This window comes from Raphanus sativus, chromosome 1, assembly GCF_000801105.2.
Source record: "Raphanus sativus cultivar WK10039 chromosome 1, ASM80110v3, whole genome shotgun sequence".
Taxonomy (NCBI): domain Eukaryota; kingdom Viridiplantae; phylum Streptophyta; class Magnoliopsida; order Brassicales; family Brassicaceae; genus Raphanus; species Raphanus sativus.
The window spans coordinates 3886767-3913828 of NC_079511.1; the positions used below are offsets into that span (position 1 = coordinate 3886767).

At 38.0% G+C, this 27062-nt stretch overlaps 10 protein-coding genes across 12 annotated transcripts; 4 read left to right on the forward strand and 6 right to left on the reverse strand.

Annotated features, from left to right (window-relative positions):
* The first annotated feature begins 407 nt into the window (after positions 1-407).
* LOC108858186 (GDSL esterase/lipase At2g30310-like) lies at positions 408-1989 on the forward strand. The gene is made up of 3 exons (XM_056990679.1): positions 408-1086; positions 1310-1571; positions 1645-1989. Exons 1-3 carry the CDS (start codon positions 460-462, stop codon positions 1833-1835), a joined length of 1080 nt encoding a protein of 359 aa, XP_056846659.1. The 5' UTR covers positions 408-459; the 3' UTR covers positions 1836-1989.
* Positions 1990-4834: 2845 nt separating this feature from the next.
* On the forward strand, positions 4835-7398 carry LOC130509591 (GDSL esterase/lipase At2g30310-like). Its single transcript, XM_057005742.1, has 3 exons — positions 4835-5476; positions 5687-5948; positions 7076-7398. Exons 1-3 carry the CDS (start codon positions 4850-4852, stop codon positions 7264-7266), a joined length of 1080 nt encoding a protein of 359 aa, XP_056861722.1. The 5' UTR covers positions 4835-4849; the 3' UTR covers positions 7267-7398.
* LOC108840262 (exocyst complex component EXO70B2) lies at positions 7366-9726 on the reverse strand. Its single transcript, XM_018613131.2, has 2 exons — positions 9140-9726; positions 7366-8764 (listed from the first exon to the last, which is right to left on the reverse strand). The coding sequence occupies exons 1-2, from the start codon at positions 9647-9649 to the stop codon at positions 7463-7465; spliced, it is 1812 nt and encodes a 603-aa protein (XP_018468633.1). The 5' UTR covers positions 9650-9726; the 3' UTR covers positions 7366-7462.
* A 939-nt stretch (positions 9727-10665) lies between these two features.
* LOC130509594 (shewanella-like protein phosphatase 1) lies at positions 10666-13053 on the forward strand. Its single transcript, XM_057005749.1, has 9 exons — positions 10666-10963; positions 11056-11156; positions 11392-11505; positions 11610-11822; positions 11900-12035; positions 12115-12290; positions 12360-12448; positions 12526-12595; positions 12713-13053. The coding sequence occupies exons 1-9, from the start codon at positions 10774-10776 to the stop codon at positions 12797-12799; spliced, it is 1176 nt and encodes a 391-aa protein (XP_056861729.1). The 5' UTR covers positions 10666-10773; the 3' UTR covers positions 12800-13053.
* On the reverse strand, positions 13028-14459 carry LOC108847275 (peptidyl-prolyl cis-trans isomerase CYP19-1). The gene is made up of 2 exons (XM_018620513.2): positions 13713-14459; positions 13028-13493 (listed from the first exon to the last, which is right to left on the reverse strand). Exons 1-2 carry the CDS (start codon positions 14274-14276, stop codon positions 13209-13211), a joined length of 849 nt encoding a protein of 282 aa, XP_018476015.1. The 5' UTR covers positions 14277-14459; the 3' UTR covers positions 13028-13208.
* Positions 14460-15107: 648 nt separating this feature from the next.
* Positions 15108-17467, reverse strand: LOC108807066 (uncharacterized). Its single transcript, XM_018579345.2, is given in 3 exon segments — positions 15108-15532; positions 16379-16746; positions 16749-17467. Coding segments are annotated over 3 exon segments (993 nt in total). The 5' UTR covers positions 17167-17467; the 3' UTR covers positions 15108-15325.
* Positions 17468-17683: 216 nt separating this feature from the next.
* LOC108850370 (uncharacterized) lies at positions 17684-19803 on the reverse strand. Its single transcript, XM_018623936.2, has 7 exons — positions 19419-19803; positions 19178-19327; positions 18854-19069; positions 18635-18756; positions 18368-18531; positions 18084-18238; positions 17684-17914 (listed from the first exon to the last, which is right to left on the reverse strand). The coding sequence occupies exons 1-7, from the start codon at positions 19680-19682 to the stop codon at positions 17813-17815; spliced, it is 1173 nt and encodes a 390-aa protein (XP_018479438.2). The 5' UTR covers positions 19683-19803; the 3' UTR covers positions 17684-17812.
* A 967-nt stretch (positions 19804-20770) lies between these two features.
* Positions 20771-21953, reverse strand: LOC108809513 (zinc finger protein CONSTANS-LIKE 6). 2 transcript variants are annotated; one of them, XM_018581660.2, is made up of 3 exons: positions 21385-21953; positions 21139-21291; positions 20771-20964 (listed from the first exon to the last, which is right to left on the reverse strand). In XM_018581660.2, the coding sequence occupies exons 1-3, from the start codon at positions 21811-21813 to the stop codon at positions 20938-20940; spliced, it is 609 nt and encodes a 202-aa protein (XP_018437162.1). In that variant the 5' UTR covers positions 21814-21953; the 3' UTR covers positions 20771-20937. The 2 variants fall into 2 exon arrangements, with proteins under 2 accessions (XP_018437162.1, XP_018437155.1); XM_018581653.2 differs by having other exon boundaries at positions 20771-21291.
* A 233-nt stretch (positions 21954-22186) lies between these two features.
* On the reverse strand, positions 22187-24135 carry LOC108809539 (protein DOUBLE-STRAND BREAK FORMATION). 2 transcript variants are annotated; one of them, XM_018581680.2, is made up of 5 exons: positions 24004-24135; positions 23727-23934; positions 23439-23582; positions 23095-23245; positions 22187-22715 (listed from the first exon to the last, which is right to left on the reverse strand). In XM_018581680.2, the coding sequence occupies exons 1-5, from the start codon at positions 24063-24065 to the stop codon at positions 22516-22518; spliced, it is 765 nt and encodes a 254-aa protein (XP_018437182.1). In that variant the 5' UTR covers positions 24066-24135; the 3' UTR covers positions 22187-22515. The 2 variants fall into 2 exon arrangements, with proteins under 2 accessions (XP_018437182.1, XP_056861751.1); XM_057005771.1 differs by having other exon boundaries at positions 22187-22710; positions 24004-24103.
* A 234-nt stretch (positions 24136-24369) lies between these two features.
* LOC108809529 (gamma-interferon-responsive lysosomal thiol protein) lies at positions 24370-26268 on the forward strand. Its single transcript, XM_018581671.2, has 6 exons — positions 24370-24501; positions 24589-25013; positions 25089-25154; positions 25293-25433; positions 25622-25714; positions 25905-26268. Exons 2-6 carry the CDS (start codon positions 24726-24728, stop codon positions 26103-26105), a joined length of 789 nt encoding a protein of 262 aa, XP_018437173.1. The 5' UTR covers positions 24370-24501; positions 24589-24725; the 3' UTR covers positions 26106-26268.
* The last annotated feature ends 794 nt before the right edge of the window (positions 26269-27062 follow it).

Below are 27062 nucleotides of genomic sequence, written 5' to 3' on the forward strand. Positions count from 1 at the left end.
CAACGAATACTTGGGTTGACACAAGTACACCTGGACGAAATTTTACCAAAATAAATATACTTAAAAGTTTCTATCAAAATAAAAGTTCTCAACTATTTTTGTTAGAAAAAAATTGGTTCTTATCTTTTTGCTCGAGAGTTCAAAACTTTAAAATTTTCCATTCTTAGTATAAAATATTATAGGGTTGTTTCTTTTCTTAGGGTTATCTTTTCGGTTTTGATCAAGCTTTAAACCCTTTAATAAGATTTTACTGTCTATTTTTGTTGACAAACCGTTGGTTGTCTGACCCTTTTTAGCCTTTTCCCTATTTTTAAGTAATTAACAAATTAATAACTAACAATTCAAACCAATAGAAAACCACTTTCAAACACATATAAAATCCACCTCAATGAGAAACGTTTTTTCAAATTATAATCAGAAAGTTCAATAATCACAACTACGAGTGCTCAATTATTCACAATGGCTACCTCCAAAACCATAGGGGCCATTATATTCCTAATAACTCTAGTTGCGTCTAGCATCGCGGCTAAAAATGCCAAAACCAAACCGCTCGCCCCGGCCATCTTAATCTTCGGAGACTCATCCGTTGACACGGGAAACAACAACTACCTCGCCGATGCCAACTTCAAGGCTAATCATATCCCTTACGGAGTCGACCTCCCAGGGAAAGCAGCAAGTGGGAGATTCTCAAATGGAAAGCTCTATTGCGACATTGTGGCCTCAAAGCTTCACATCAAAGAGTTAGTACCTCCTTTTCTGCAACCTAACCTCTCTGACACAGAGATCATCACCGGGGTTAACTTTGCATCCGCTGGTTCTGGCTTTGACGACCAAACTGTGATCTTGACCAACGCCATCCCCGTTTCACATCAACCTACGATGCTCAAGAGTTACATTACTCGTCTCAAAGGTATTGTAGGAGAGAAGAAAGCGATGGAGATCATCAATGGTGCGATCGTGATGGTTAGCGCGGGTACTAACGATTTCATCTTGAACTATTATGATTTGCGCACAAGGATTGAAGACTATCCTAAAGTATCTGATTACCAGAATTTTGTGCTTGAGAACCTAGAAAAATTCGTCAAGGTAACCATCTAATTGCAATGAAAATATATTTATATAAGAATACAATAATATATCATCATAATTTTACATTGATTTATTAAATAAAATCTGCATGAATAATGAAAATTGTTCGTGCCTTCAATAATATACTGGTCATGTCTTGTATATGCCAATAACTAGCTAGAGAATACTATTAATATCTACTCTTAATATCTACATTTTGTGTGTTTGTTGATATGTCTAGGAGCTTTACAGTTTAGGGTGCCGAAAAATGTCGGTGGGTGGGTTGTCGCCTATTGGCTGTTTGCCGATCCAAATAAGCGCAAAACAAAGCATAGGCATGTCCAGAAGATGCATAAAAAGCGAGAACAAAGATGCAGTCTTGTACAATAGAAAACTTCAAAAGCTATTGCCTGCTATCGAAGCTTCTCTTCCAGGAAGCAAGATCTTATACGCAAATGTTTATGATCCCATGATGGACATGATCAAGCACCCTGCGAGATACGGTATGTTTGCTTTTATTCTTCCTCAAGCGATCACCCTAGTTTATTGATGGCTTGGATATTTATTCATGTGTAGGGTTTAAGGAAACCAAGACAGGGTGTTGCGGATCAGGAGGGGGTTTAAGTGACACGTGCGATTCCCAAGCTAAGTTGTGTTCCAATCACTCGGAGTATATGTTCTTTGACTCCATTCACCCTTCCCTGGCTACCTACACTCACCTCGCTGGTTCTGCTTACTCTACCTTATCGAAGCTTCTTGATGCCTAAAGCTATTAAGTATTTTACTGGTTATACAGTTTATGTATTAGTCACCATGAGATTATTTTATTCTTTTATGTATATCGTCACTTTTTAATTCCATCAACATTCACCAAACAAAATAAAACAATATTTAATTAACATGATTCACAACGTTACAGAATTTTAGACGTACCTGATCGAGTAAAGATACTAGTACTCTGCCCATACTGGGTATGGAAACATCAAATGATTAATTTATTATACTGAAATAGTATGATTTGTAGTAAATATAATTGCCGGACTCATGCTACTGCTCAATGTGTTGATATATATTTGCTTTATAAATACAAAACTGTCTACACTAAAACGTATTTACCTTATGATAAATTCATTTGGATTCCAATTCTGAAGATTTTTTCTAGTTTGGGCTGCAACCTGATTGTAAAATATTAACAATGAGTTTTGTTTTGTTAAGGAATTTGACCTTAGTTTTCCTACTATCCGTAATTTTAAAACATGTTAATTTGGTAACTAAAGAAGGAAATATACATTTGTTATTCTTTTTTTGATCAAACATATATTTGTTATTCTAGTAGCCTTCAAACAGAGATCACAAAAGAGTGATACTATAGGTTCCTATCCTCACGATTTTTATTCTATTTGTTATACCAGGACATAAATAAGTAAATATCAGTCTGAAGTAAACCATGCAAAATATTGTTTTTCTTTACAGAATTTTCATATCAAACCAAGAATTAAAAACATAATCAGATTGATGAAAAAATCAGAAATGAGAAAAAACTTTAAAAAAGGAAAATTCACGAAATCGATTGAAAAACAGAATTCATGTATTGAGTGACGAGATAACATTATTTTCGAGGCAACTCTAACTCATTTACTCAATTATATTGTGTATTTATTATATTTACCAAATATTTTTATAAAAATACACGTTATTGATTATAGATTACATCTTCCCCAACACTATTGACACCACGCCCAACCATTTTATTGGTATACTTAAAGTGTGGTCCAATAAAGTGTGGTCCAATAATTATGTATGTAAAATAAGATCAACATATTAGTTTTAAATTTATTTATTTTTCTTTATATTAGTAGAAAAAAATAAGTCTGGATATAATATTTGGATCCGAAGAGCGAACTTGATTTGAAAGTAATACTAAACACAAATTAAAACATATAAAGTACTCAAATGAATCTAAAGTTTAATATCCGGAAACCAGATCCGAATCCAATCTACCGAAAATATCTAAAACACAATTATATACTTAAATATATTAGTTATCTTAAATTTTATATCTATTAGATATTAATTAATATGAAAATACCTAATAATAAAATATGTTCAAAATACTGAAAATATATTATTTCTCCATTTAAATAAAACTATTTTATGTAAATTTAAGTTTTTAGTCTTATATTATTTAAATATTTATATTTTATATTATTTTTATTTTGGATTTTGAGGATTAAATATATTTGGAGTCTTTTTAAAAAAATTACATAACTACAAATTTACCCAAACTCGAACCTGATCTGAACATGCAATGCTTCAAACTAAATCCAAACCACATTCAAACAAAAAATTGTAAATATCCGAATTATATTTTAAATTTTAACTCTAAAAATCAAAATCCAAAATCTGAATATATCAACTAAATCCGAACAGATATTCGAGTGTTCATCCCTTGAAAAAAATATACGACATATCTCTTACTACAACTTAAAATAAATAATCTAATCAGTTATTTCACTCTGCGCATGGCGCGGATTACTACATAGTACATTTGTTATTCAAGTAGCCTTCAAACAGAGATCACAAAAGAGTGATACTATAGGTTCCTATCATCACGACTTTTATTTTATTTGTTATACCAGGACATAAATAAGTAAATATCAGTCTGAAGTAAAACATGCAAGAAAAATGTTCAAAGCTTTTTATGATAAAAAAGTTTGTAAATATGATACTAATACTTGTAATTCCATTTTTGGTTGCTAGTAGGGTATAGGATATTCTTTCCACATCCATTGAAATCTGCATCAGTCACATTGTCTATTAGTTATGGGTTAAGATTTCTTTAAGCATACAAAGACTACAAAAATAAAATATAGATCTTTGAAAAATAACATCAGAGACATAGAATTTCAAAAGAAAACATAAGAAACAGAGGAAAAACTTCGATATATCCTTTTTGCCTCCGTTTCATATATGTGGATTTGGAACTGAAAATTATAATCTTCAGTTTGTCGAAGAATACGTTTAGACAAAAATATACTACATTCGTTTCAGAAAGATTCATATTTTAGAAAAAAAAATTGTTTCTAAACTATCAATATTTTACATTTTCAAAATATATAATAATGACAATTTTAGCCAAAAATATATATAATGGCAAAGTGTAAACTTTAAAAATATCAATTGTGTTTATTGAATTTTGATTAGTTAAAAATTATAGAAATAACTAAACATAGAAAATACATTTATTATCAAAATTTTACATGTTTTCTTAATAAGTGTGAAAATTTTAAACTATAAATTATTTTGAAACATAGATAATATATTGGAGTGATCATGAAATCAAGTCAACGAACTTTGGTTGATTCGAGTACATCTGGACGAAACTGTACCAAAATGAAAGGTTTCAATTTTATTTGTTAGAACAACCTGGTCCTTATCTTTTTACTCGAGGAGTACAAAATTTTCCGTTCTTGGTATAAAATATAATAGAGTTTGTTTCTTTTCTTAGGGTTATCTTTTCGGTTTGATCAAGCTTTAAACCCTTTAATAAGATTTCACTGTTTATTTTTGTCAGACAAACCGTTGTCTGACCCATTTTGGCATTTTCCCCATTTTTAAGTAATTAACAAACTCATAACTAACAATTCAATCCACTAAAAAACCACTTTCAAACACATATAAAATCCACCTCAATGAGAAACGATTTTTCAAATTATAATCAGAAAGTTGAACAAAAAGTAAAAACGCAATAATCACAACTACGAGTGCTCAATTATTCACAATGGCTACCTCCAAAACCATAGCGGTCATTCTATTCCTAATAACTCTAGTTTCGTCTAGCAACGCGGCTAAAAATGCCAAAACCAAACCGCTCGCCCCGGCCATCTTAATCTTCGGAGACTCATCCGTTGACACGGGAAACAACAACTACCTCGCCGATGCCAACTTCAAGGCTAATCATATCCCTTACGGAGTCGACCTCCCAGGGAAAGCAGCAAGTGGGAGATTCTCAAATGGAAAGCTCTATTGCGACATTGTGGCCTCAAAGCTTCACATCAAAGAGTTAGTACCTCCTTTTCTGCAACCTAACCTCTCTGACACAGAGATCATCACCGGGGTTAACTTTGCATCCGCTGGTTCTGGCTTTGACGACCAAACTGTGATCTTGACCAACGCCATCCCCGTTTCACATCAACCTACGATGCTCAAGAGTTACATTACTCGTCTCAAAGGTATTGTAGGAGAGAAGAAAGCGATGGAGATCATCAATGGTGCGATCGTGATGGTTAGCGCGGGTACTAACGATTTCATCTTGAACTATTATGATTTGCGCACAAGGATTGAAGACTATCCTAAAGTATCTGATTACCAGAATTTTGTGCTTGAGAACCTAGAAAAATTCGTCAAGGTAACCATCTAATTGCAATGAAAATATATTTATATAAGAATACAATAATATATCATCATAATTTTACATTGATTTATTAAATAAAATCTGCATGAATAATGAAAATTGTTCGTGCCTTCAATAATATACTGGTCATGTCTTGTATATGCCAATAACTAGCTAGAGAATACTATTAATATCTACACTTTGTGTGTTTATTGATATGTCTAGGAGCTTTACAGTTTAGGGTGCCGAAAAATGTCGGTGGGTGGGTTGTCGCCTATTGGCTGTTTGCCGATCCAAATAAGCGCAAAACAAAGCATAGGCATGTCCAAAAGATGCATAAAAAGCGAGAACAAAGATGCAGTCTTGTACAATAGAAAACTTCAAAAGCTATTGCCTGCTATCGAAGCTTCTCTTCCAGGAAGCAAGATCTTATACGCAAATGTTTATGATCCCATGATGGACATGATCAAGCACCCTGCGAGATACGGTATGTTTGCTTTTATTCTTCCTCAAGCAGTGGCGGAGTCAGGATTATATTTTACTGGGGTCACAATTTATTTAAAAATAATTAACTAATATATTTAAATAAAAATAAAATATTATAAATTATGTATGCAAAAAATTGATATAATTTTATTAAATTATTGTACAATTAGTTTAAAACATTTAGAAAATAACCTACATTTTAGTAAACCTGTATATTTTTAAGGGCAATTCTCTTAAATATTTTTTTTTAATTTTTTGTCATAAAAACAGTTCTAAAAATAAAATAACCAAAATATTTCTTTTGAAAATTTTGATATTTATTTTTAATTTTTTTAAAAATTTGAAATTTCATCCCCAAACCCCTTCCCCCTAACTCTAAACTTTAAACCTAGATTAGCTAATCTAAGGGGTATAAATGTATATTTAATTTTTAAAATTAAAAAAATGGTCATTTTTCTTCCTTAAATACTATTTTTTGTGAAAATAAACTAAAAATGATATCTAAAAGAATTTCTCTACTTTTAAACCCACATTTTGAAAAATATATATTTTCTGTTTAAAATAATCCATATTTTATACAAAACTTTTTTGAAAATATATTTTCTTTTACATTTTCAATGCATGATATAATGCAAAATTTCAAAAACATCAACTGTGTGTATTGAATTCTAATTGATTAAAAGTAGTTAATTACAAAATATATTATTTTATAACGGAATGAATACAAAATAAGTAATCTTCTTACCGAAAACACGAAACTTATTATTTCTGTAAAGGTTGGAAATTTGAAACATGGATACAAATTCATTTTGCAAGTAATATGCCACAGTTAATGTTCTTACATGTAAAACAGAAAGTAGAGATCTTAAATTATTATATTTTCCTTTTAGTCATGAAAGAACGAGACAAAAGCGTTTCTTCTTCTTCTCAAGAAATGAGAAGTTTAAAATAGAAACGGGGTCAGCCACAAATTAATATGGGGGTCATTTAAATAAAATTTCTGTAATTAGTGAAGAAATTAGAATTTCACTGGGGTCAGCTGACCCCCCTTCATTGTTAATAGCTCCGCCCCTGTCCTCAAGCGATCACCCTAGTTTATTGATGGCTTGGATATTTATTCATGTGTAGGGTTTAAGGAAACCAAGACAGGGTGTTGCGGATCAGGAGGGGGTTTAAGTGACACGTGCGATTCCCAAGCTAAGTTGTGTTCCAATCACTCGGAGTATATGTTCTTTGACTCCATTCACCCTTCCCTGGCTACCTACACTCACCTCGCTGGTTCTGCTTACTCTACCTTATCGAAGCTTCTTGATGCCTAAACCTATTAAGTATTTTACTGGTTATACAGTTTATGTATTAGTCACCATGAGATTATTTTATTCTTTTATGTATATTGTCACTTTTTAATTCCATCAACATTCACCAAACAAAATAAAACAATATTTAATTAACAGGATTCACAATGTCACAGAATTTAAGATTAATAATCTTTTTTCATATGAAATTTAATCAACTTTAGCGTTCTTTGAACAACCCCTTAATCCTCAACTCCAAATCTTCAACAGTATACGCAATAAACGGCTCCCCACGCCTCCCATTAATCTCCGGCGACGCCTTCAATCTTCCGACGAAACTTGAGTACGCCGGAGACACAATGCCGGCGATGGAGCTTCTCAACTCCTCTCTCAGTTGCTCATCAGTAACAACCCATTGAGATTGCATAAGACACACTTCGTCGAACCGGGCTTTGAACAGTTTAAGATTCTCTATCAACATAAGATAAGGACTCTCGGTCCGAAGCAACGCCACGACCTGGTTCCACGAGCTCCTTAGGAAATTAGAGTGGTATTGCCTCAGCTTCGCTGCATGCTTGACGATCCAGTCTTCTCCTAGGATCGAACCAAGCTCGTTATCCGTGGCCTTGTCAAGAATATACTTACCATTGTTCATCATGAACAAGAAACACAAAGGCGGGTCACGGTACGTTCTTTTCTTGCCTTCCAAGTTAGTCTCCAACAACTCCAAAACCCATATGAGTTGCACGGACAAAGGTCTCGTCTCTGATCCGGCATCGTTCCCGGTATGGTCGAGGATCTGCTCCAAGGATTGTCGCGATTTACACGCCGCACGAAGATAGTTCATCACGTACCGTGTGATAGGGTGAATCCCACCGCCAGGAAACGCGGTTTTGGGAGGGTCACGACGGATCAAATTCTCAAGCTCCATAAATATCCCTCTAACCGCTTCGCCCAACCGTTTATGAATCGCAACCGCCTCGTGCTTCAGCGGCGAACAGTATTTATTAGAGAACAGCGTTTCCATTCTTGGAATCAGGTCTTGAACCGCTTCGTATAAATCCATAACCTTAAACAAGCGTTCAGGCAAACGGCTCCCTAGAGCGATCGCGTCTGCGAAATTCAAAAGCTGTGTGGTCGTCCCGCGACAGACTTCCATGAAGGATAGATCGGTTACGGATGAGACGGGAAGATCGGAGAAAACGCGGTCGCAGAGAAGACGCTCGCTAGGGAAGAAAACGCGGAACACCATTGTAACGGCTTTGATCCAACGGTCGATTTCGTCTTCAAGGTCTTGCCACGGAGACTCTTGGACTTCTTCCATACTTAGACCTCTCAGATGTAACCTCGATAGACTCTCCTCTAGGAACTCTCTCCGTCGACTGCTGTAGACTCGTGAACACTCTTTCCCGAATCCACCAGCGACCATCCGCACGGCGATCGCGTTTAGATCGCCAATAACGCTAGATTGTAACGGCTCGATCACGATTTTGTAGTCAGTCACCGGACGGGCAACGATAACCTATTCAAATGTTGTGAAGTTTACCACGGCAGTCTATTAATAAAACCAAACCGAATCAACTTGGACCGACAGAAATTAAACCAAACTCGTAACCAAATTATTTTTCTTACAAACGAAAAACAGATTAAGATCCATTTTAATACTGTTATAATATAAGTGAATAAACAAAAAAAGCTTTATTAGATGAGGGTATTAACATATACTGTATATTGAGTAATTGAACATAGACATAATAATTAATTACGTTATATTTTGAAACTATTTAATAAACCAAAAAACCTAATGAAACTCTAATCCTAGACCGGATTGTCAACATAATTAGTGACATGAAACTTAATGTGGATTATGTTTTTAGTAATCAAATTTAGTTAGTACCTGTTGGCTTTGGACACCGTAGCCTATGTCGTTGTCTTCTTCACCGGAGAACTCGTCGTCAGAGTCAAACGACTCGGAGGCTCGGTCCATTACATAACCAAACTCCTCCTGAAACCTAAACATCACTTGTTGAATCAGCTCATCGGCACGGGAGAGACATATAGCGACTGATTTATCTCCGGCCATGGATCTCATGTCTCCAGCCATCGAAATCAGCTCATCAACGGCGTCGAGAAAATTCCGCGAGTCAACGGGATCAGACCAGATCGGTCGATCCTCCACGATGTAGCTAGAGATCTGTGTCTCTAAGGAGTTAAGTGATCGGTCAAGGTTGAGGTATGCGCCGCCGACGCGGGATGCGTTGGCTCGAGAGTTGCTGCTTGTGTTTCCTGTGGCGCCGTAGCCGGAGAGAATCTGCAAGATATCGCCGGCGGCGCTAGGATCCTTGCCGAGAGCTCTGGCGATGTCTCTGGCGGCTGCATAAAGATTCTCGTCGCCTGCTTCAGCCATAGAGGTATGGATAATAATAATAATAATAATAAATGGTTTGTGGAAATTAGAGGGATCGGTGGATTATGTGAATAAAGACGAAACTCTATAACTATGATATGGAAAAGTCTTCGGGCAGCAGAAGAATAAGATTAGACGCGGGAAGCATGTCTGACTTGTGTGCTTGCTTCTGTTTGTATTTTAATGAGTTTGTAATTTTTATATTGCGACGACCACGACTTTGTCTGAAACGTGAACGCACTTTACCAACCGCGTTTCGTTGAGCGTTTGTTTAAAAGTCCAATTTGCATGCATCGTGGGAATTGGTCATGGGCTGAATGACTTTCCTCACATTGAATTTTCGGTGTTGAGTCCACTTTCTAACTAGCCAACGACTTTTGTTACGTGGAAACTAGTTATAGGCCAACGAACATTGTCGTAATTTTGAGATCCATAATCTTGGGTAATTTAGTTGCCAGGCCCAATGTTTTTCTTAATCATTATATACAAAGCCTAGTCTGAGAGAATTGGTGGCCCATCAAACAATATTTAATTTTATTTTCAAAATGTTAAAATATAAAAAAAAAAAATGAAAAATATATTTTTTCAAATATTTTTATAATTCAAAATAATATTACACTTTTCCACTTATAGTTCATATACTATTATTATTATTATTATATGCTTCAAGGAAATTTTATCTTTATCTTATTAAAGAGAGAACAAATTTTCATAACTAATATAATATATTGTACAATATATTATTTTACTAATAATGTTAAGATACGTAAGAAAAATGTATGAAGTTATATGTATGATATCAGATGAAAATTTGTATATAAAAAAAATCAGATGAAATTTATGATAGATTATGTGTAAGATCATTTTTATATAGTTACGTTATCTCCGGAAGAAGAGAAACATATCTCACTTTTGCTTTTTCCGCTTTGTGGCTCTCCTTTTACTTTATTTAAAACAAAAAAAAGAACAATATTTCTGCAAAAAAATCTCAGCCAGTAGATAGATACCAAAGGATTACTCAGCATGCATTTGAACCCAGTCGCAAGTTTTCAGAGCACACAAGTGTTAACTTCTTTTCATCAAACCTCCGGAGGATCATCGCTCCTCCTCCGGCTCCACCACCAATGACTTCCTTTTACCTCAACTCCTTACTTCCCCTTCCTCCTTCTCACCCCCAGAAACTTCTCGAACCCTCTTCTTCCTCCTCACCTCCGTTGAGCATTTCCACCTCTAACGAAGCTGCTCTGAAACCGATCGTCATCAACGGAGACCCACCCACTTTCGTCTCTGCACCTTCTCGCCGTATCATCGCAGGTTCTTCACTAAAAAAAAATTCTAATCTTTTTGGTCATTACGACAACAAAGCTGAGACTTTTATGTCTTTACTGTGGGTTTCTTATGGTTAGTTGGAGACCTTCACGGAGATCTGAGCAAAGCCAGAGATGCCCTTCAGATTGCCGGTGTCTTAAGCTCCGATGGAAAAGACCAATGGGTCGGCGAAGACACTGTATGTCCTTTTTTCTCATCACTTACCAATATTGATTTGGAACATAATTTCAGTTTCTGTTGCATATTAGTTCAAAGACTGAGACCAAGTCTGAATAGAGATGTGTATGAAATGAATGATAACTATGCTTGTCTCGACAGCAACCTGTTGTAATCAATCTATTTCTAAGTTACAGTCATACCACTTCATGTCTTTTATCTTCCAACTCCTCTTGAGTTCTACATGAAAATTGCAGGTAGTAGTTCAGGTGGGAGATATACTGGACCGTGGCGAGGATGAGATTGCAATACTCTCCTTATTGAGGTTACTTGATGAACAGGCCAAAGCCAACGGTGGAGCTGTTTTCCAGGTTTTTTGAAATGCTATCTATCATCACCACTTGAATTTCACTAGTATGTGTTGTTACAGAGGAATAAAACTTTACAACTAATCGTCCAAAATACTTTTAAAAAGGTTAATGGGAACCATGAGACGATGAACGTTGAAGGAGATTTCAGATACGTAGACACGAGAGCATTTGATGAGTGTATAGACTTTCTCGACTACTTGGAGGACTATGCACAAGACTGGGACAAAGCTTTTAAGAATTGGATTTTCGAGTCAAAACAATTTAAAGAAGATAGGAAGAGTTCTCAGACCTATTGGGATCAATGGAATATAGTGAAGGTACTTAAATCAATTTGCTGAGTCATTCCAAAGTTCTGTATTTAAGTCTGTTGGAAAAAAAAACACTATTAGGACAGAGGCAAAAGGGAGTGATTGCAAGGTCGGTCCTTTTCAGACCAGGTGGTCGATTAGCATGTGAGTTGTCCCGTCATGGAGTTATTTTGAGGGTTAATAACTGGGTTTTCTGCCACGGTGGTCTCCTTCCTCACCACGGTAAAAACATAATCAGTCAAGAGATGTTTTTTTTTTTTGGATTTGTACTCTTTTCCTTATGATGTGTACTTGTATACAGTTGCATACGGCGTTGAGAGGATTAACAGAGAAGTCTCGACATGGATGAAGAGCTCTAGTGACGACGAAGACAGTCCTGAGATGCCATTCATTGCAACTCGGGGGTATGATAGTGTGGTCTGGAGCAGACTTTACTCAAGAGAGACCTCTGATCTGAATGAATATCAAATTGAACAGGCAAGTTGAATCATCATCATCATCAAGCTTGGATTGAATGTGTTTTTCCTGAGTACTTTTCTAAATCAGGTAAGTACAATTCTCCGGGACTCTCTCGAAGCTGTTGGTGCCAAGGCGATGGTGGTTGGACATACTCCTCAGTTATCAGGCGTAAACTGGTACATTCCCAAACATATCTTAAACACAAGATTCTATATTAAAAAAAAAGGTTTAATTAATGAAAATATCTTGTTAGTGAATATGGTTGTGGCATATGGAGAGTTGATGTGGGAATGTCCAGTGGTGTTCTTGACTCTAGACCAGAGGTATTTGTGACAGATCTTGGCTCTTTTTTTGAATAGTTGCTTTTATTATGTCTTTGTACAATCTCTATTGTTGGAGATGATGATGACTGGCTCTAGTGTTGTTTGTGCTTCCTTCAGGTTCTTGAGATAAGAGGGGACAAAGCTAGAGTTATAAGGAGCAACCGAGACAGACTTCATGAACTTCAAGTTGCAGATTACATTTAAAAAAAGCTCTTAGTGACAAGAAACAGACTCTAAATGGCCTGGAACTTTGAACTCTTTAGGCATGAAGAAATAAAAAACAGCAGAAGTTTCAGATGAGAGACAGATACGGCTGAGGTGAGGCCAAAACATTCAATTCTATGTATGTATTGTGTATATACATGTTTGTGAATCATGAGAAACATACAGTATTCATCAAGTAAAGAGGTTTGTATAGCAAAAGACTATATATAGATAATGAGATGCTTTTATTATAAGGGGAAATTGCCAATGGGACAACAATCTAAGGTTAACATTATATTTTAATAGTATCCAAATTAAAACAAGAAGGTAACAAGACCACACACGAACAAGAACAACCAACAAGAAGAAAAACGAATGAAACATAACATTAAAAAACAGCGAGAAGCTACTAAACGAGACCATCGCCTTCCTCTTCTTTTGCATGTGCCACAGAGTGCTCTTCAGGACCAGAGGAGCCTTCTCCTCCACTTTCCGGTGGCACCGAGTGCTGGATACAAGGTACCATGAACAGCTTGTGCAGAGCAAGGGACTCCTTTATCTCGAAATTGCGGTTTCCCCTTTCATATGAAATAGTCTGCATTGCCAGTATAGTCTCCATCTCGGCGGTCTTCAGTTGCCAAGCTCGCAACTGTTTGAGCATCTTATGAACATGTTCCGGGACAGAACAACCTACCTGGGATGATTAAAAAAAAATTTATATATGTGATACAAAATGATAGATTAGAAAACAAACTATCCGCAAAAACATATGGAACCTAATCTTAAATTCCCATTTCTCTCTCTCACAAAGCTATCCACAGACAACAACTAACCTATTTGTTTTATGTAGTAGGAACACAAGATTTGCTTTTTAAACTCAACAGCAAACAAAACAAAGAAGGAAAAAAGTTACCATTGTTGAGATAGAACCACCCTCATCAAGCTGACCGCAGTCGGCGATTGTCAAAGGCTGGAAAGGGTAGCGCAAATCATCTCCGACCATCTGCTCAACTTGACTGATCACATCAAACCCTTGCACAACTTGTCCAAATGCGAACTGGTAGCCATCGAGGGTAGGAAACTCCGTCAAGAGGAGCATGAACTGAGATCCGATGACGTATTCATCAAGGTTGAGCGTGGAGAGGATACCTTTCCTGTCGTGCTTCCTTAGGAATTTACTGTCCGTGACTTGATGGTCACGGCCGTAGATCGATTCGTAGATCGATTCGCCTCGAAGTCCGTTCCCATGAGTGATATCTCCTCCGAGCCACATCATACCTGGGTTCACTGAGTGGATGATAGATCCCTTATAGTGGAGTGGTATACCAGACTCCCCTATTCCTTTCTCGCCTGTACACAGAGCCCGAAAGTTCTCCGCCGTCGCCGGGTTCGTGTCGGCAAAGAGCTCTATCACGATCCGACCAACAGTTTTGAAGTTCACGGCAATATCGAGGAACACTCTAGGGTTGTTCGCCATCAGAGGAAATTGATCTCAGATTTAGGGTTGCTACGATGCGAGGAGAGAGAGAGAGAGAGATTGGACTCGGTATTTAAACACCCCCACCCACCCCCCGATCTTTTTATTTTTCTCTCTCTTTCGTTTCCTTCTTCTATCAGATGAGAAACGGAGCCGTTACGCAGCTTTTTTTTATTCCTTTTTCCGGGAAAAATATTCGGTTGTTTGAATCTCAGTTGGTATATTGAGATAACCGGATAAGAGCAAATACGTGGTGGTTGGGCCGTGTTTGTTTTGCGTTTGGGCCTATGTTGCTTATTAATCCAGGCCTTAATATATTGCAATAGTAATTAAGACTTTTAATGGTGGTAACTAACTATTTTGACACTCCCTCCGCATAGTAATGTCGCTTACTTGTTTAATATATTAATCAACGGTTTACTTATCTTACCATTGGTCCCATTAATATCAGACCAGACCCTGATGTCAAACATTGACGCACAGATTTTGATTTTTAAACGACCAATCCTTCTAAACCAATAATAAACCTGCTAAAACCAATAAACTCAACCAACAGACAGTATACACTCTCCCTAGAATATTTCTAGGCTGCTGCTTGAACGGTGAGATTCACCAGTACCACTTCACTTATTACAGCTCAGAATGCACCACTAGACCACTGGTGCTTGTTGTACATAGCATAATGTATAACTTAATATATCTATATAAACATAATAAAAGACCATTTTAGACTAGCTAGGCACATGTCCCACGTCTAGCACTGGTGAACGAGGAGAATGGTTCACCACACACCTGGAAGTAACATGTTGGATCACCATAGTCGTGTATGTATGTATGTATGTCTCCTTCAGTTATTTTATTGAAAAAATTGGAAAAAAAAAACATAGTGTGTACAAATAAAATTTTCTCAACGACAGCATCAACAACACAAGCCTGGAAAAATATGATCTAAAAATGACATCAAAGAAACCCTGATAACAATTTTACAAAGAAAAACAAACAAGATCGTCAATAGTGTGAATGCCTCTAACCTTTAAGTCTCTTCTTTTTCAGGCAATGTTTGGATCACCATTGAAGTCCTGAAAGAAAGACTTGACTCCTTCATAAGTGGACCAACAGATTGCTGCTGCAGGAGCATGGAAGAGCATTCTCGGAAGCCACCCTCTTACAAGTCCTCTATATCCATCTTTTTTCACAATCGTTTTAAGTACATCGCTGATTGAACCACTAGTGAAGCGGTCGCATCCACACACACCCTGCACATTACCACAGATGATTTTAAGGCCAAGGCCATTTCATACATTTTATTTTAGAGAAAAGAATCATGGACATAGCTAGCTGATTGTGATGTCGCTGTTTTAAACTCTATGCTAAGTCAAATAAAAGTTTTCTTTAGAGACACCTAAAGCTTGAGCCACTACTGTTCCATTTACGAAAACGCAAAGAAGCAAAACATACATGGAAAGAATATACAAAGTCTATACATCTTACGCTTCAACAAGAAAACATAAACTTATCTCTCGAGATTCTAAAGAGTCTATATTTTGATCCGAAGATATTTGCTCCTTATGGATCTTCCCCATATTATTTAAAAATAGTCAAACTGAAAGCATAAATTCTACATTACAGAAGTGCTTATGCTACATCAATATAAGGTGTGCTAAAGTAAAGACTGAATCAATGATAACTCACTCAGTTGAGAAATGCCATTGCCTGAAACCACAACACACACCCTACCAAATAATAATATTACATACACGAACCAGAAACGCACTGGTTGCACTTGAAACATCTAACCACAGAACTGCCTCTAAAGATTATTTCAACACCAACGAGTTCTATGTGATTGTCAAAAACAAGAGAAGCTTAAACAAAGTCATGTTGCAGCTCTAAAACATAATTACCATCTCCCAGTAGGTCTAATAGTTATTTTAACGCAGAATCTAAAGAGCACTATCCAGCAACTTACATGTATAGTTATAAAAACATCACTTTGCATCTAATCACGTTCCCTTTCTTCTATCCAAAGAAAGTTTCAGCCTTTCAACGATCAGAGACAAAAGACCAACCAATTCTAGAGAAGAGAGGTGTAATCATTCTACCTGACACTGCAACTGAGTCTTAACAACATCAAGCGGCGTAGTCACAGCAGCCGCTAAACCACCAGCAGCCGCTCCCGCAGTAGCATGAACCAACCAACCTTCCTCATCACCACCAACAACCCTCTCCGGAGAAATCTCCACCAACGCCTTCTTAGCCGCCTCGTACGTAGCGAAATGAACAGCAGTAAAAGGCGCGTTCATCAGAACCGTCGTCCTATACGAAGCGTAGAACGCACCAAACCCTTCCTCACGCATCACCCTCCTCACGCAATCCCACACCCCTCTGTAAGTCCCCTCACCCATCTGCAGCCTCTGCTTCACCATATCCATCGGCGTGAACACCGCGTCGCTCGACACGGTCGCGAACACCCGGAGACGGCGTGCGCCGCGGCGGAATTGCTGGAAGTTGAATCGGATAGGAGGAACTTCTTGGAGACCTCGTAGAAGGAGAAGTAAACGGCGTGGGCCGGGCCTGCGCCGAGGCCCATGGCCCAGATCCCGCGGTAGAGAGCGGAAGGTCCTTCCTTCTGGATGATCGAACGGAAGGCCTGGCGGATCCCGACGGGCTTCAAAGGGCAGGGACGGAGGGCTTGCATGTGGGTCTTGATTGTGTCTACGGGGAACATCGCCATGTGCTCGACGGAGCCGGCGATTGAACCGGCGATCATGAATTGCCAGAACCGGAGACCGTCGTGAGGAGCGGTTTCCGGTTTAAATTCGGGTGATTGGGAGACCGGTCGGAGGTCCGGTTCTTGGAATTTGGAAGTGGTTGTAGCCTCCGTAGCCATTTTAGGGGTTTTAGATCGGGGAGTGGCGGCGGAGAAGAAAGGATTTTTTTGAAAAGTTAGGGTTTCCGAAAATGGTGGAGCGATGATTCCAAAGAGGGGATGCGAATAACCGACAAAAGAGAGACGGCGGTTTACACGGATGTAGTGGAGAGAAATGTTGACTACATCATCATCATCTTACTTTTCCTTTGTCTAAATCCTTTCATGTCAAAAGGTTTGAATGTTCAGGTGGAGAATTCGGACCAGGATTCTGTTATGACGTTGTTGGCTTTTCTTCAAGTATTTACTATTCAGACCAGATATGTTTTTTTTTTTTTTTGAGGTTAACTAGTAGTGCAAAGAAGCTTGTCCGTTGGGCTTTTTTATATTGGAAACGTTTATGGATCCAAGCCTGACAGAAAGAACGAGACTTTTTATTATATGATGAGTTCATAGGAATCAAATCAACTTTTTTACTTGGTTTCTTCTTCGTTTTACTTTGCTTGAAATGATGACGAGTAAAACACACACACAAGACTAGTTGGGGATTTTTGGATTAGTTTTATCTTTAGTGATTAACAACATTACAAACAGTTTCAGCTCTTATTCTACACACGTGTATGTACAAAGGCATGATGAAACGAACATATGGCCAAAGCCCTGCTCATCACCCGGTTCGTCTACGGGAAAGCTGTTCCTGGTTTGTGCTCTCGAAGATCTTGTCTGCATTTCCCACCTCAAATCCATCTCGCCGATGAGACTCCTTTATCTGTGTGTTTGACAAGTGTGTTAATTCACAATGTGATACAAAGGTATGAACCAGCTTTATATAGTAACGAAGGAGTTTGCAAGTGAGTTAAGACTCCACGAAAATGCCAATGATTTTCACAGTAATCAATTTACAAGTGAGTTAAGACTCAAGCAGAACCGTTGCTTACCTCGCTTTCGGGTACATTTTGAAACTGGGGAAGCACGAGGCGTTCAGCAAACTCAATGTACGAACAAGGGATAGGTTTGGTGACTCCATCAGAGAACTTGAAAGAAATCGAGTCTGCTACAGTTGAGCTTTGCAGCAAACCACCATCAGGACTAACTGAGAAAAATGGAAAGATACAGCATGCCTCAGTTAGTTGTTTGCAAACCCCAATTTAGCTTTAAATTCGTCTAATATTTCTTTTACTCCAGGAAGTAAGATAAGCTCAAGAGTTTGATGATACTAGACCTTTAAGGACTCCTCCTTCTGAGTTCAATTTAAAACCTTTTTCTTCAAGGAACTGATTGAGCTTCTTGATTTTGTTGAGATGAGATTTAAGGCGATGGACAGAGATAGTGACGTGGTTAAGTGCATACCCGTTGGCAAGTGTCCATGCTGCGTATTCACTTTCCCTGTAAAGATTCATTTAAACCAAATACACCATCACTTATGAGTCAATACTCTGTCTTAATCCATAAAATAAAATAGCAAACCAAGAGAAAGTAAAACATGTACCTAGCCAATTGTTCAAACTCGGAAGATTGAGGCTTTTCCCAGGGCAGACTACCCAAAGCACTAGAGAGAGCAGCATACTTTTTCCCATTAGGCGATGTTTCGGTGTATTTTCTGATCACATCCTAGCAAACAAGAAACACTTACTTTACTTCAAAACTCTACATAACTAACTAATCAAACATTCATGGTCAAGCAAATGAACAGTCTTTATATATATACCTGAGTCTGTGAACTCATCTGCTCAACTAGAAGCTCTGAGATAAAAACTCTTGGTAAAGGACCATTTACACCACTTCCACCAAGAACAGCAGAAGCATGAGGAGGCGCAAACCACAAAGCTCTGAGCTTTTTGGCCGGAAACCTCAGCTCATCCATTTGGGTATACCCATAGTCAAGGAAAAAACTTGCAAGCGAGTCAATCCCATAACCGCCAATCTAACACAGAGGCCAACCCATAAGATACTACCTTGAAACTGTCCTAAGTGCAAATAATAATAAAAAGTAATTTAAAAAAAAAAAGGAAAAGTCAGAAACTTTATATACCCCAAAGGTCCTGAAAGCGAGATGATCATAGCAAAGCTGCTCGTCGTCAACGGATCTGACAAGGTCCAAAACGGATCTAGGAGTCGGGTTCCGGTTTAGGTAAACCGTTTCCATCTGCCCTAATACGCTTCTGAAGAATGGTTCAGCAACCTGATCAAGGGTCAAACCGGAAAAAAAAAGTAAACAACAATCACGTCGAAAACTCTCTCTTTTTTTTTCAAATAACAAAATTAGAACGAACGTGTGAAGACGATCCGTGAGAATCTCTGTTTGTTGACATGGAGACACCACCAGAAGCAGCAGCGACTAGGGAGTGATCGTGCTTTCCAAGCTGAGTATGAGATCCAACAGAGAGTGATGATGATGGTGGTGATCGGAGAGGGGGAGGAAACGAAGAATGGAAAGAAGCTTTGATGATGGTAGAGGAGGAGTATAGAGAGACCATAGTGGATGAGATTCCTTGTTTTTTCCGACGGAAAGCGTTTAAAACAATGAAAGATGCCATCTTTTATGGATTGGATTGGACAGACAGAGGTTCCGTGTGATTCGTCTTCTTCTTCTTCTTTCTCACGGATGAGAGTCGTGTCGTGTCGAATGTGTATACAACCTACTTGTGTGTATAGTCTATCACATCTGATGTGTCGACATCATCTTCGCATTTATATATTTTCATCTGATGTGGCGACATCATCTTCCGCATTATTTATTTTGTATTCATAAGTTTGTTTTTGGAAGAAAGAAACTGTACATATGTACATACGAGGTTTCTGGTTTGGCCCACCGCAGGTCCACAGGTGTGAATGATTGATTTATAAATCACAAACGCGATGGGCTTACGGCTCGGCCCATATTATGTCACCGTGTCAAACAAATTTTATTAAAGTGCGTCTGTTGTGATGGACCTATTTTGGAATGGATGTTGGGCTTATCATCCATAGTTTATCCGTTTTCTATTTGATGTGGTTTTGGTCCTTTTGGAGTAGGCTTGAGGAAGAAAGATAAGAATCGAGATAAGCAGTAATCAATACTCATTATAGATCTTAATTATAGGTTTACAGCCTACTACATTCAACATCACATATAGTACACAAACTTCCTACTAGATTATTGGTAATCACTTTTTTTGAAACTTAATTATTGATAATCTTTACCACACAATAAATAAAACTTCCCAAGTTACAAAAAAAAAAAAAAAAAAACTTCCCAGTCTCGAAAGGGCATGTACATGCACTCCATCAACATAATTACATCACTATATTGTTTTAATACACTTTATATAGCGAGATTTATGTAAATTTTATTGAACAAATATTGACTGTTCAGTAGAAACCGACATAGCAAGGTAACTAAAAGCATTGTTATAACATTTTTATCTGACATTTCAGATGCCGTTCACTGACCGTAATATGAAATATTACATAAGTTGAAACATAGTTGGTACTTGGCCCCTACAAAGGATTGGTTAGTTTTCGATTCAAACATGTGGTGAACCCATTTTTAGACTTATCCCCACCAAGCTCGATAAAGACTTGCCATAAACGTCCTCTTCATGTAATATTCGACTCCTTTACTTAGAAGATATTTATGCATCTCTTTGTTTCGTGAAGGAGATATTTTCGTTTCAAATTTGACAAAGTTGTGAAAGTCGATAACGATATCTCATAAAAATACAAATAAAACGTGAAATATGAATAATAATACTAATAAAAAGACACATCGAAGACTGAAGATATTTTTCTTCCTGATATTTATTTCCCCTTTTAAGTGTCCCTTTTCACGAACCGACCCTACAAATAATTCAAAAGAAATACATCGGAAGAAGAATCATTAAGACAATATAGAGTTTAGGGTTGGTTAGCACAAATTGACTAAGCATTATGAAGTTAAATAAATAGTTTTACCAAAAAAGTTAGCATTGAGTTAGGTTAAGATGTAAAGAGAAGAAGGAAAGAGAGAGAGACCTTGAAACGAGGTCGTTTATCAGCGTTGAGTTTTCGGACCTGATACCTTATCTTCTTAGAGAAGAGCCTACTCTGTCTCTTCTCTTTGTACCTTAACACACTCGCTTCTCTTCTCGTGTTTCTCTCTTCATCCATCACCGGCACTTCTCCACTCTGGACACACTCTAAATCGTCAATACTAGTTAATGAATATTACAACCCTAATCATAACTTGCATACCAAGTAAGAGATTTCACGAAAACTCACATAAAGGGCACTGGCCGGAGCCATTAGCATTGAGGTATCTGTCCACAGAGGTTGCTGGCGGCGATCAGACCAAGCATCAATAACTTCTTGATGGTTCAGATTCAGCTTCAGAGCCAACTCTCTGTCTTCATAATCGGTCGACATATTATCCCAAAAACCAGAACTTGAGCCTTCTTGATCAGTACTCAAACTCTTCTCTTCTTCCTTCACATCTTCTTCGTCGTCTTCTTCTTTCCAAAAATCCCAATTGAGTTCATGAGAGCAGCCTAAACTGTCAATGCTGATGTCGAAAATGCGGTCGAAATCATCCATAGAACGGTTGTGTTGCTCTTTTGAGAAAGCATTAATGGACTCGAAGATTTGAAAAGGTTGATGATCAGCCACTTCTTCTTCTTGCTCTTCTCTCTTTGGTAACCTTTGTGTATCCATGTCTTATCTTTTCCTCCACTCTTTTTTTGTCTTAGTCTATCCGAGCAGCATACCAAAAAAACATAGATATATACATAGATATTATTACAGAGCTAGGTTGCTTTTTAATACTTTTGTAACATGTGATGTAATTTGATTCGACGTGGCATCTTATCCCAAAAGTGACGGGATAATAACGAGCTGATTGGCTTCGAGAGTCCAGCTTGGAACCCCCCCCTCCCCCAGTCGTGGGACCTCTCTTACTGCTCCTTTGGAGTTCACTAGAGACCATTTCACTTCAGTCCTTTTTCCACGTTATTACTAGTAGCCAAGTCATAAACGAAAGCTTCTTGTTTTGTTCCCTTTCTTTAATGTTTTACTATAGATACCTTTATTTGAATAATATATATAAGTATTCAAAATATCTACGGAAGCACATAAATATTTATGTACATGTTTATGACGTGAAGCAAATGGTATTGGTTGAAAATATAAAAAGAGAAAAAAACAAGCGCGCCTGTTTTTACTTTGGATTTGCTGAAACATGATGTTAGATGCAAAATGGGTAAAATGATTCAAAGCGCATTAATGTGGTTAAGCTTCACATGTTCTTGTCTGAACACAATGCCATCTTCAGTATTATCTGATAAGAAAAACCTGACCTGCATTTGAATGGCGCAGGAAGCATCAAAAGGGCATTGAAGTTTTGTAGCACCAGTTGCATCAAATACAGTGAGAATGTGGTTCCAAATCTCGAATCATCTGAGTGCTACGGAGCTGTTGCAACATCCGTTCATTACGCTTATTGATCCCTTCTCTGAACAAATTGCTACCTGTGCACTCTGGAGTTTTAATGGGCCGAGTCTGTCTGCTTAGTATCCTGAGTTCCTTGCTCCTCAAGTACTCTGCACCTTGTGCCTGAACTGTTTGTTAATTGAGAATTACTCAGATACACTCTGTTAAAGATTCTACCCATTCGTATAATTAATCACCAACCAGAAGATTTTCAAGATCGTAATGTACAGCTCAATGGAATCCTCCATAACAGTTAACATTAAAACGAAGGCAAATGAGTAAAATATTATCAAAACCACATTCCATGCCTGAATCCCACAGCGATCTATACTGAGTGAAAAGGGATGATTTGTATCAAACTCATTTAGGTTTGATAGAATGTAAAGCCAATACTTACTCAAACAAAATGAATTAAAAATCCACGACTAAAGATAGCAATAAAAATGTAGTTGAACTCTGTTCTGAGGTAATGAATTATAAACAACACACGGTATAAATGAAAAATACCTGAATGTGAAGATGTTGACGACGCCGCTGAATCCCTTAGTCTCCTAACATTCTCAGCAGCAGCAGCAGCATCCAAATTCTCAGAATACTCTTCTGATGTTGGTTCAATCAGACTATCCCTCTTAAGGCCCAGCAGCGCATTTTCAGAGGCCTAGGTCAACGTCAGCACAATGTCACACCCGCGTCACATTAAGTCTTGAGTCAAAAGCAAAACAGACAGATATACTTCACAAAAGAAAGAGATAATGAGAGATGACCAAACTTAGCATGTTGAGATTCCCTAACTACAGTATTAGTAAAAGCAACGAGGTCATGTAATAATTAGAGAAGGGAGATTACTTTACCTTTCTTGCAATGCAAGGGAATCCATGCTCCATAGACTGGACTGCAAAGTCGATCCACTCCGAATGTGAAACTCTTAACCACAAACAGTTTCGTGACTTGATCTCCCTTAAAGTTAATGCCTCATACTTCATAGCTAAACAACTCTATTCAACACATATATAACAACAAGTACAAGATTCATACTATAAGTAATTCGAGAAAGAGCAAATCTTCAATTGTTAATCATGACCTTCTTAAGATAGTAATCGATCAAAACCAGAAAGCTCAAAGATAACATAGACACAAACCTCTGTATCACCGATAAGAGCGAACGCACGAGCGAAGAATTCAAGTACGGAGAGCTTCGCAACGACGGATTCTCCGGTGAGCTCGCCGAATACGACAGACGATTCGGATCTCATTAAATCTCTCAGACCGGATCTAAGATCGGAAAACGATTTCGCACTCGTTGCGACCAGAGACAGCTCGAGGATCCGAAGAGACTCTTCATCGAACCTGCGAAAATTTAATGGATTCTCAAGCCAACGCGAAAGAGAAACTGAGATTTTCAGGCGAAGAATGAACCTTCGATCTTGAATCCGATTGAGAAAAAGATAACTCTGATCAGCGATCGTCGACTCTGACATTGTTTCTCAGTGAGAGTAATTGGCGGTTCAAAATCTTCTTTCTCGATGTGCCTCTTTGATTTGAATTGTTATGGCGCATTTTAAATTCTCATTTAACGGCGCATGTTAAGAACTGATGTAGGAAAAAGTTTGTTAATGGGCCGTTAATAAATTTTGGATTTACGCTAGGCCCGTTCTGTAAATTGACGCTGGTTAACACCTAGAAGGCCCATTATTTGCATGAATGTTCTTATTCACACTAGGCCAGTTATGCAAATACGAGTCGAAGGAGTTAACACCAAAGTCGAACCAGTCTAATCCAAGTCCAAGGAGTTAACACCACAACGGAAGTGACATAGTACAAAGGGAAACGTCTGGGGCAAAGTCACAAGGCCTCACGGTAGCAGCGGCGTGGTTTTAGCCAAATTCACATCCTAGTTTGCCTCCTAAAGCTATGGTGTTCCATATTATTTTTTTAACACTTTTTTTTTTCTCTTTCCTAGTTCTAATTGACCATGTCTTATTAAATCTACACGTGGTTTAGGTATCTACACGTGGCTATGATCATTACAGCCATACCAGATGTAGCCGATAATCAGTTATCTTCATCTCTTCTGCTCTGAACATTGAAGATATCGAATAGTAATTCAGAGACACAACAACAGCTTTGTCTTTGCATCTATGGCGTCGATGCCGACGATCAAACTTGTTCTCCTAGTCTGCTACGTTTCTCTTCTCTGCCTTGCATCATCATCATCACCTGATCTTTCTGGAATATCTAAACCATCTTCTTCGCAGAAAGTCTCGCTGGGACTGTACTACGAGTCTCTATGTCCATACTGTTCTTCCTTCATAGTAAACCACCTCACAAAGCTCTTCGAAGACGATCTCATATCAATCGTCGACCTCCATCTGTCTCCCTGGGGCAACACCAAGCTCCGCTCCGATAATGACACCGTCGTTTGCCAGGTCTTTTCTTGCTTCTTATTCACGAATTTCAATCGCACATAAAAAGAAAAAAAACATTGTTGCTAATTGTTGCAGCACGGTGCATATGAATGCTTCTTGGACACGGTAGAAGCTTGTGCGATTGATGTTTGGCCTGAATTGGTAAGTTACAATGATGAGATCTGATTGTAGCGGCTAATATTTTGAAACAAAGTTGTACTATTTTAGCATTAAATTTCTTTTGGGGAGATGCTTTGTTGTGCAATGAAAAGTTAGATTGTGACGCTTTTCGTTTTGCAGAGCGATCATTTCCCGTTCATTTACTGTGTTGAGAGTTTGGTGATTGAACACAAGTACAAAAAGTGGGAGACTTGTTATGAGAAGCTCAATCTGAACTCAAAACATGTATCGGATTGCCTCAGCAGTGGACATGGGAAAGAGGTTAGGGGCCTTCTGTTATGTTTATGGACGTAACGGTTCTACAATCATAGACTCACTTCCATGTTAGAATAGATTATCTGTAGTATCTGATGTGCCACGTTCTTGTTTTTAAGCTTCTTGGTTATGATTCACGGATATGTGCATTCCTCTCTAATATGTATTTTTTTTTTTTTTTGCACTTGCTGCAGCTTCAGTTGCAGTATGCTGCAGAAACTAGTGCACTTGAGCCGCCTCATAAATACGTTCCCTGGGTTGTCGTGGATGGTCAGCCACTTTATGAGGTTCGTTTACCATTCTTCCTTTTTCAAAACCTGCTGAATTTTACTCCACTCTCTTATCCTCTGTGTTGGGAATGATATTATCTGTAGAAGTTATTTGTATGTGTTTGTGCTTGATGTTTCTTAGATCGTATTTTACTTCATGTTAGATTATCTGTAGTGCTTGATGTTCCTCAGTATGTTCTCACTCCAGGATTATGAAAACTTCATAAGCTACATCTGCAAGGCTTACAAAGGTAACAAACTGCCTGGAGCGTGTGCCAAATATTCTTCCATCCGTAGTGTCAAAGTGAATCGCTTCCCTCTGGTTTGCCGGAATGGAGTCTATACGATGTGGGATTTGTTGGAACGTATCAAAACCTCTTTGTTGTCATTCGTCACAGGCCTGCTATAAACACCTTGTCTTGCTGTTGTGCTGTGTAGCATGATACCCTGAAAAGCTTATATAGATTTCTTAGTTATGATGAAGATGTATGGTTTACATATCAGAATCCATGTTTGTTGGGTTGTGTCAGTGACCTCAAGTCTTGTGATAATAAATGGAACAGTTTGTTTTCCTCTGGTGACCTTCTGATTCGGTCCAAACTGGTCATGCACCGGATAACATCAGTAGGAGAGGAGACTATTAGAATTTAAGATAGAATAGTAACGTGAGGACCGTGACCCACTACTCACTTCGACGTTGACCATATGCAATAATAATTTATAATTTTGTATGCTTATAGATTTTTTAAACAGAATTATTGGAAGGTGTACTAATGCATTGAATCGGTTAACAAAAACAAAATTGTTTGTCTCATTACAGTCGCTAGTTAACACAAACTTCTTTTTCAACTTGTTAATTTCTAAAGTTCCGTTATCAGTAAAAATATAACAAAATTGCTTGTAAATTGTAAACATCACATAGCAATTCTATTAACGGATATCTAGTACACGGCATTTTTTTTTTTTTTGTCACGGAAATTCTATTAAGAAATAGAAGCTAAAACCCAATGGGCCTTAGCCCAAGTTTGTTACATCCTGATGCAGAGTCGTTTTCGCTAATCGATCACAACGAGAGTTTTTTGATCTAGAAACATGAAAGAAGAGGATAGAGGCGAAAGCAGAGGAGATTGATCTGATGTCAGAGACAACACCAATAATTTCCTTTCGCTGCGATTTGCCGTTGATAGCTCCAAGGAGCGTTGTGCAATCGGTGTAGACTTTGAGATTGGAGATCCCTAGTTCTACTGCCCTTGCTACTGCTGTTCGAACCGCGAGGGCTTCAGCCAGTAGCGGTGATCCGACGAAGCCTGCGGTGGTTGTTTCTTCCACTGCGATAGACGAAGAGGGATCCGAGATAGTCCATGCC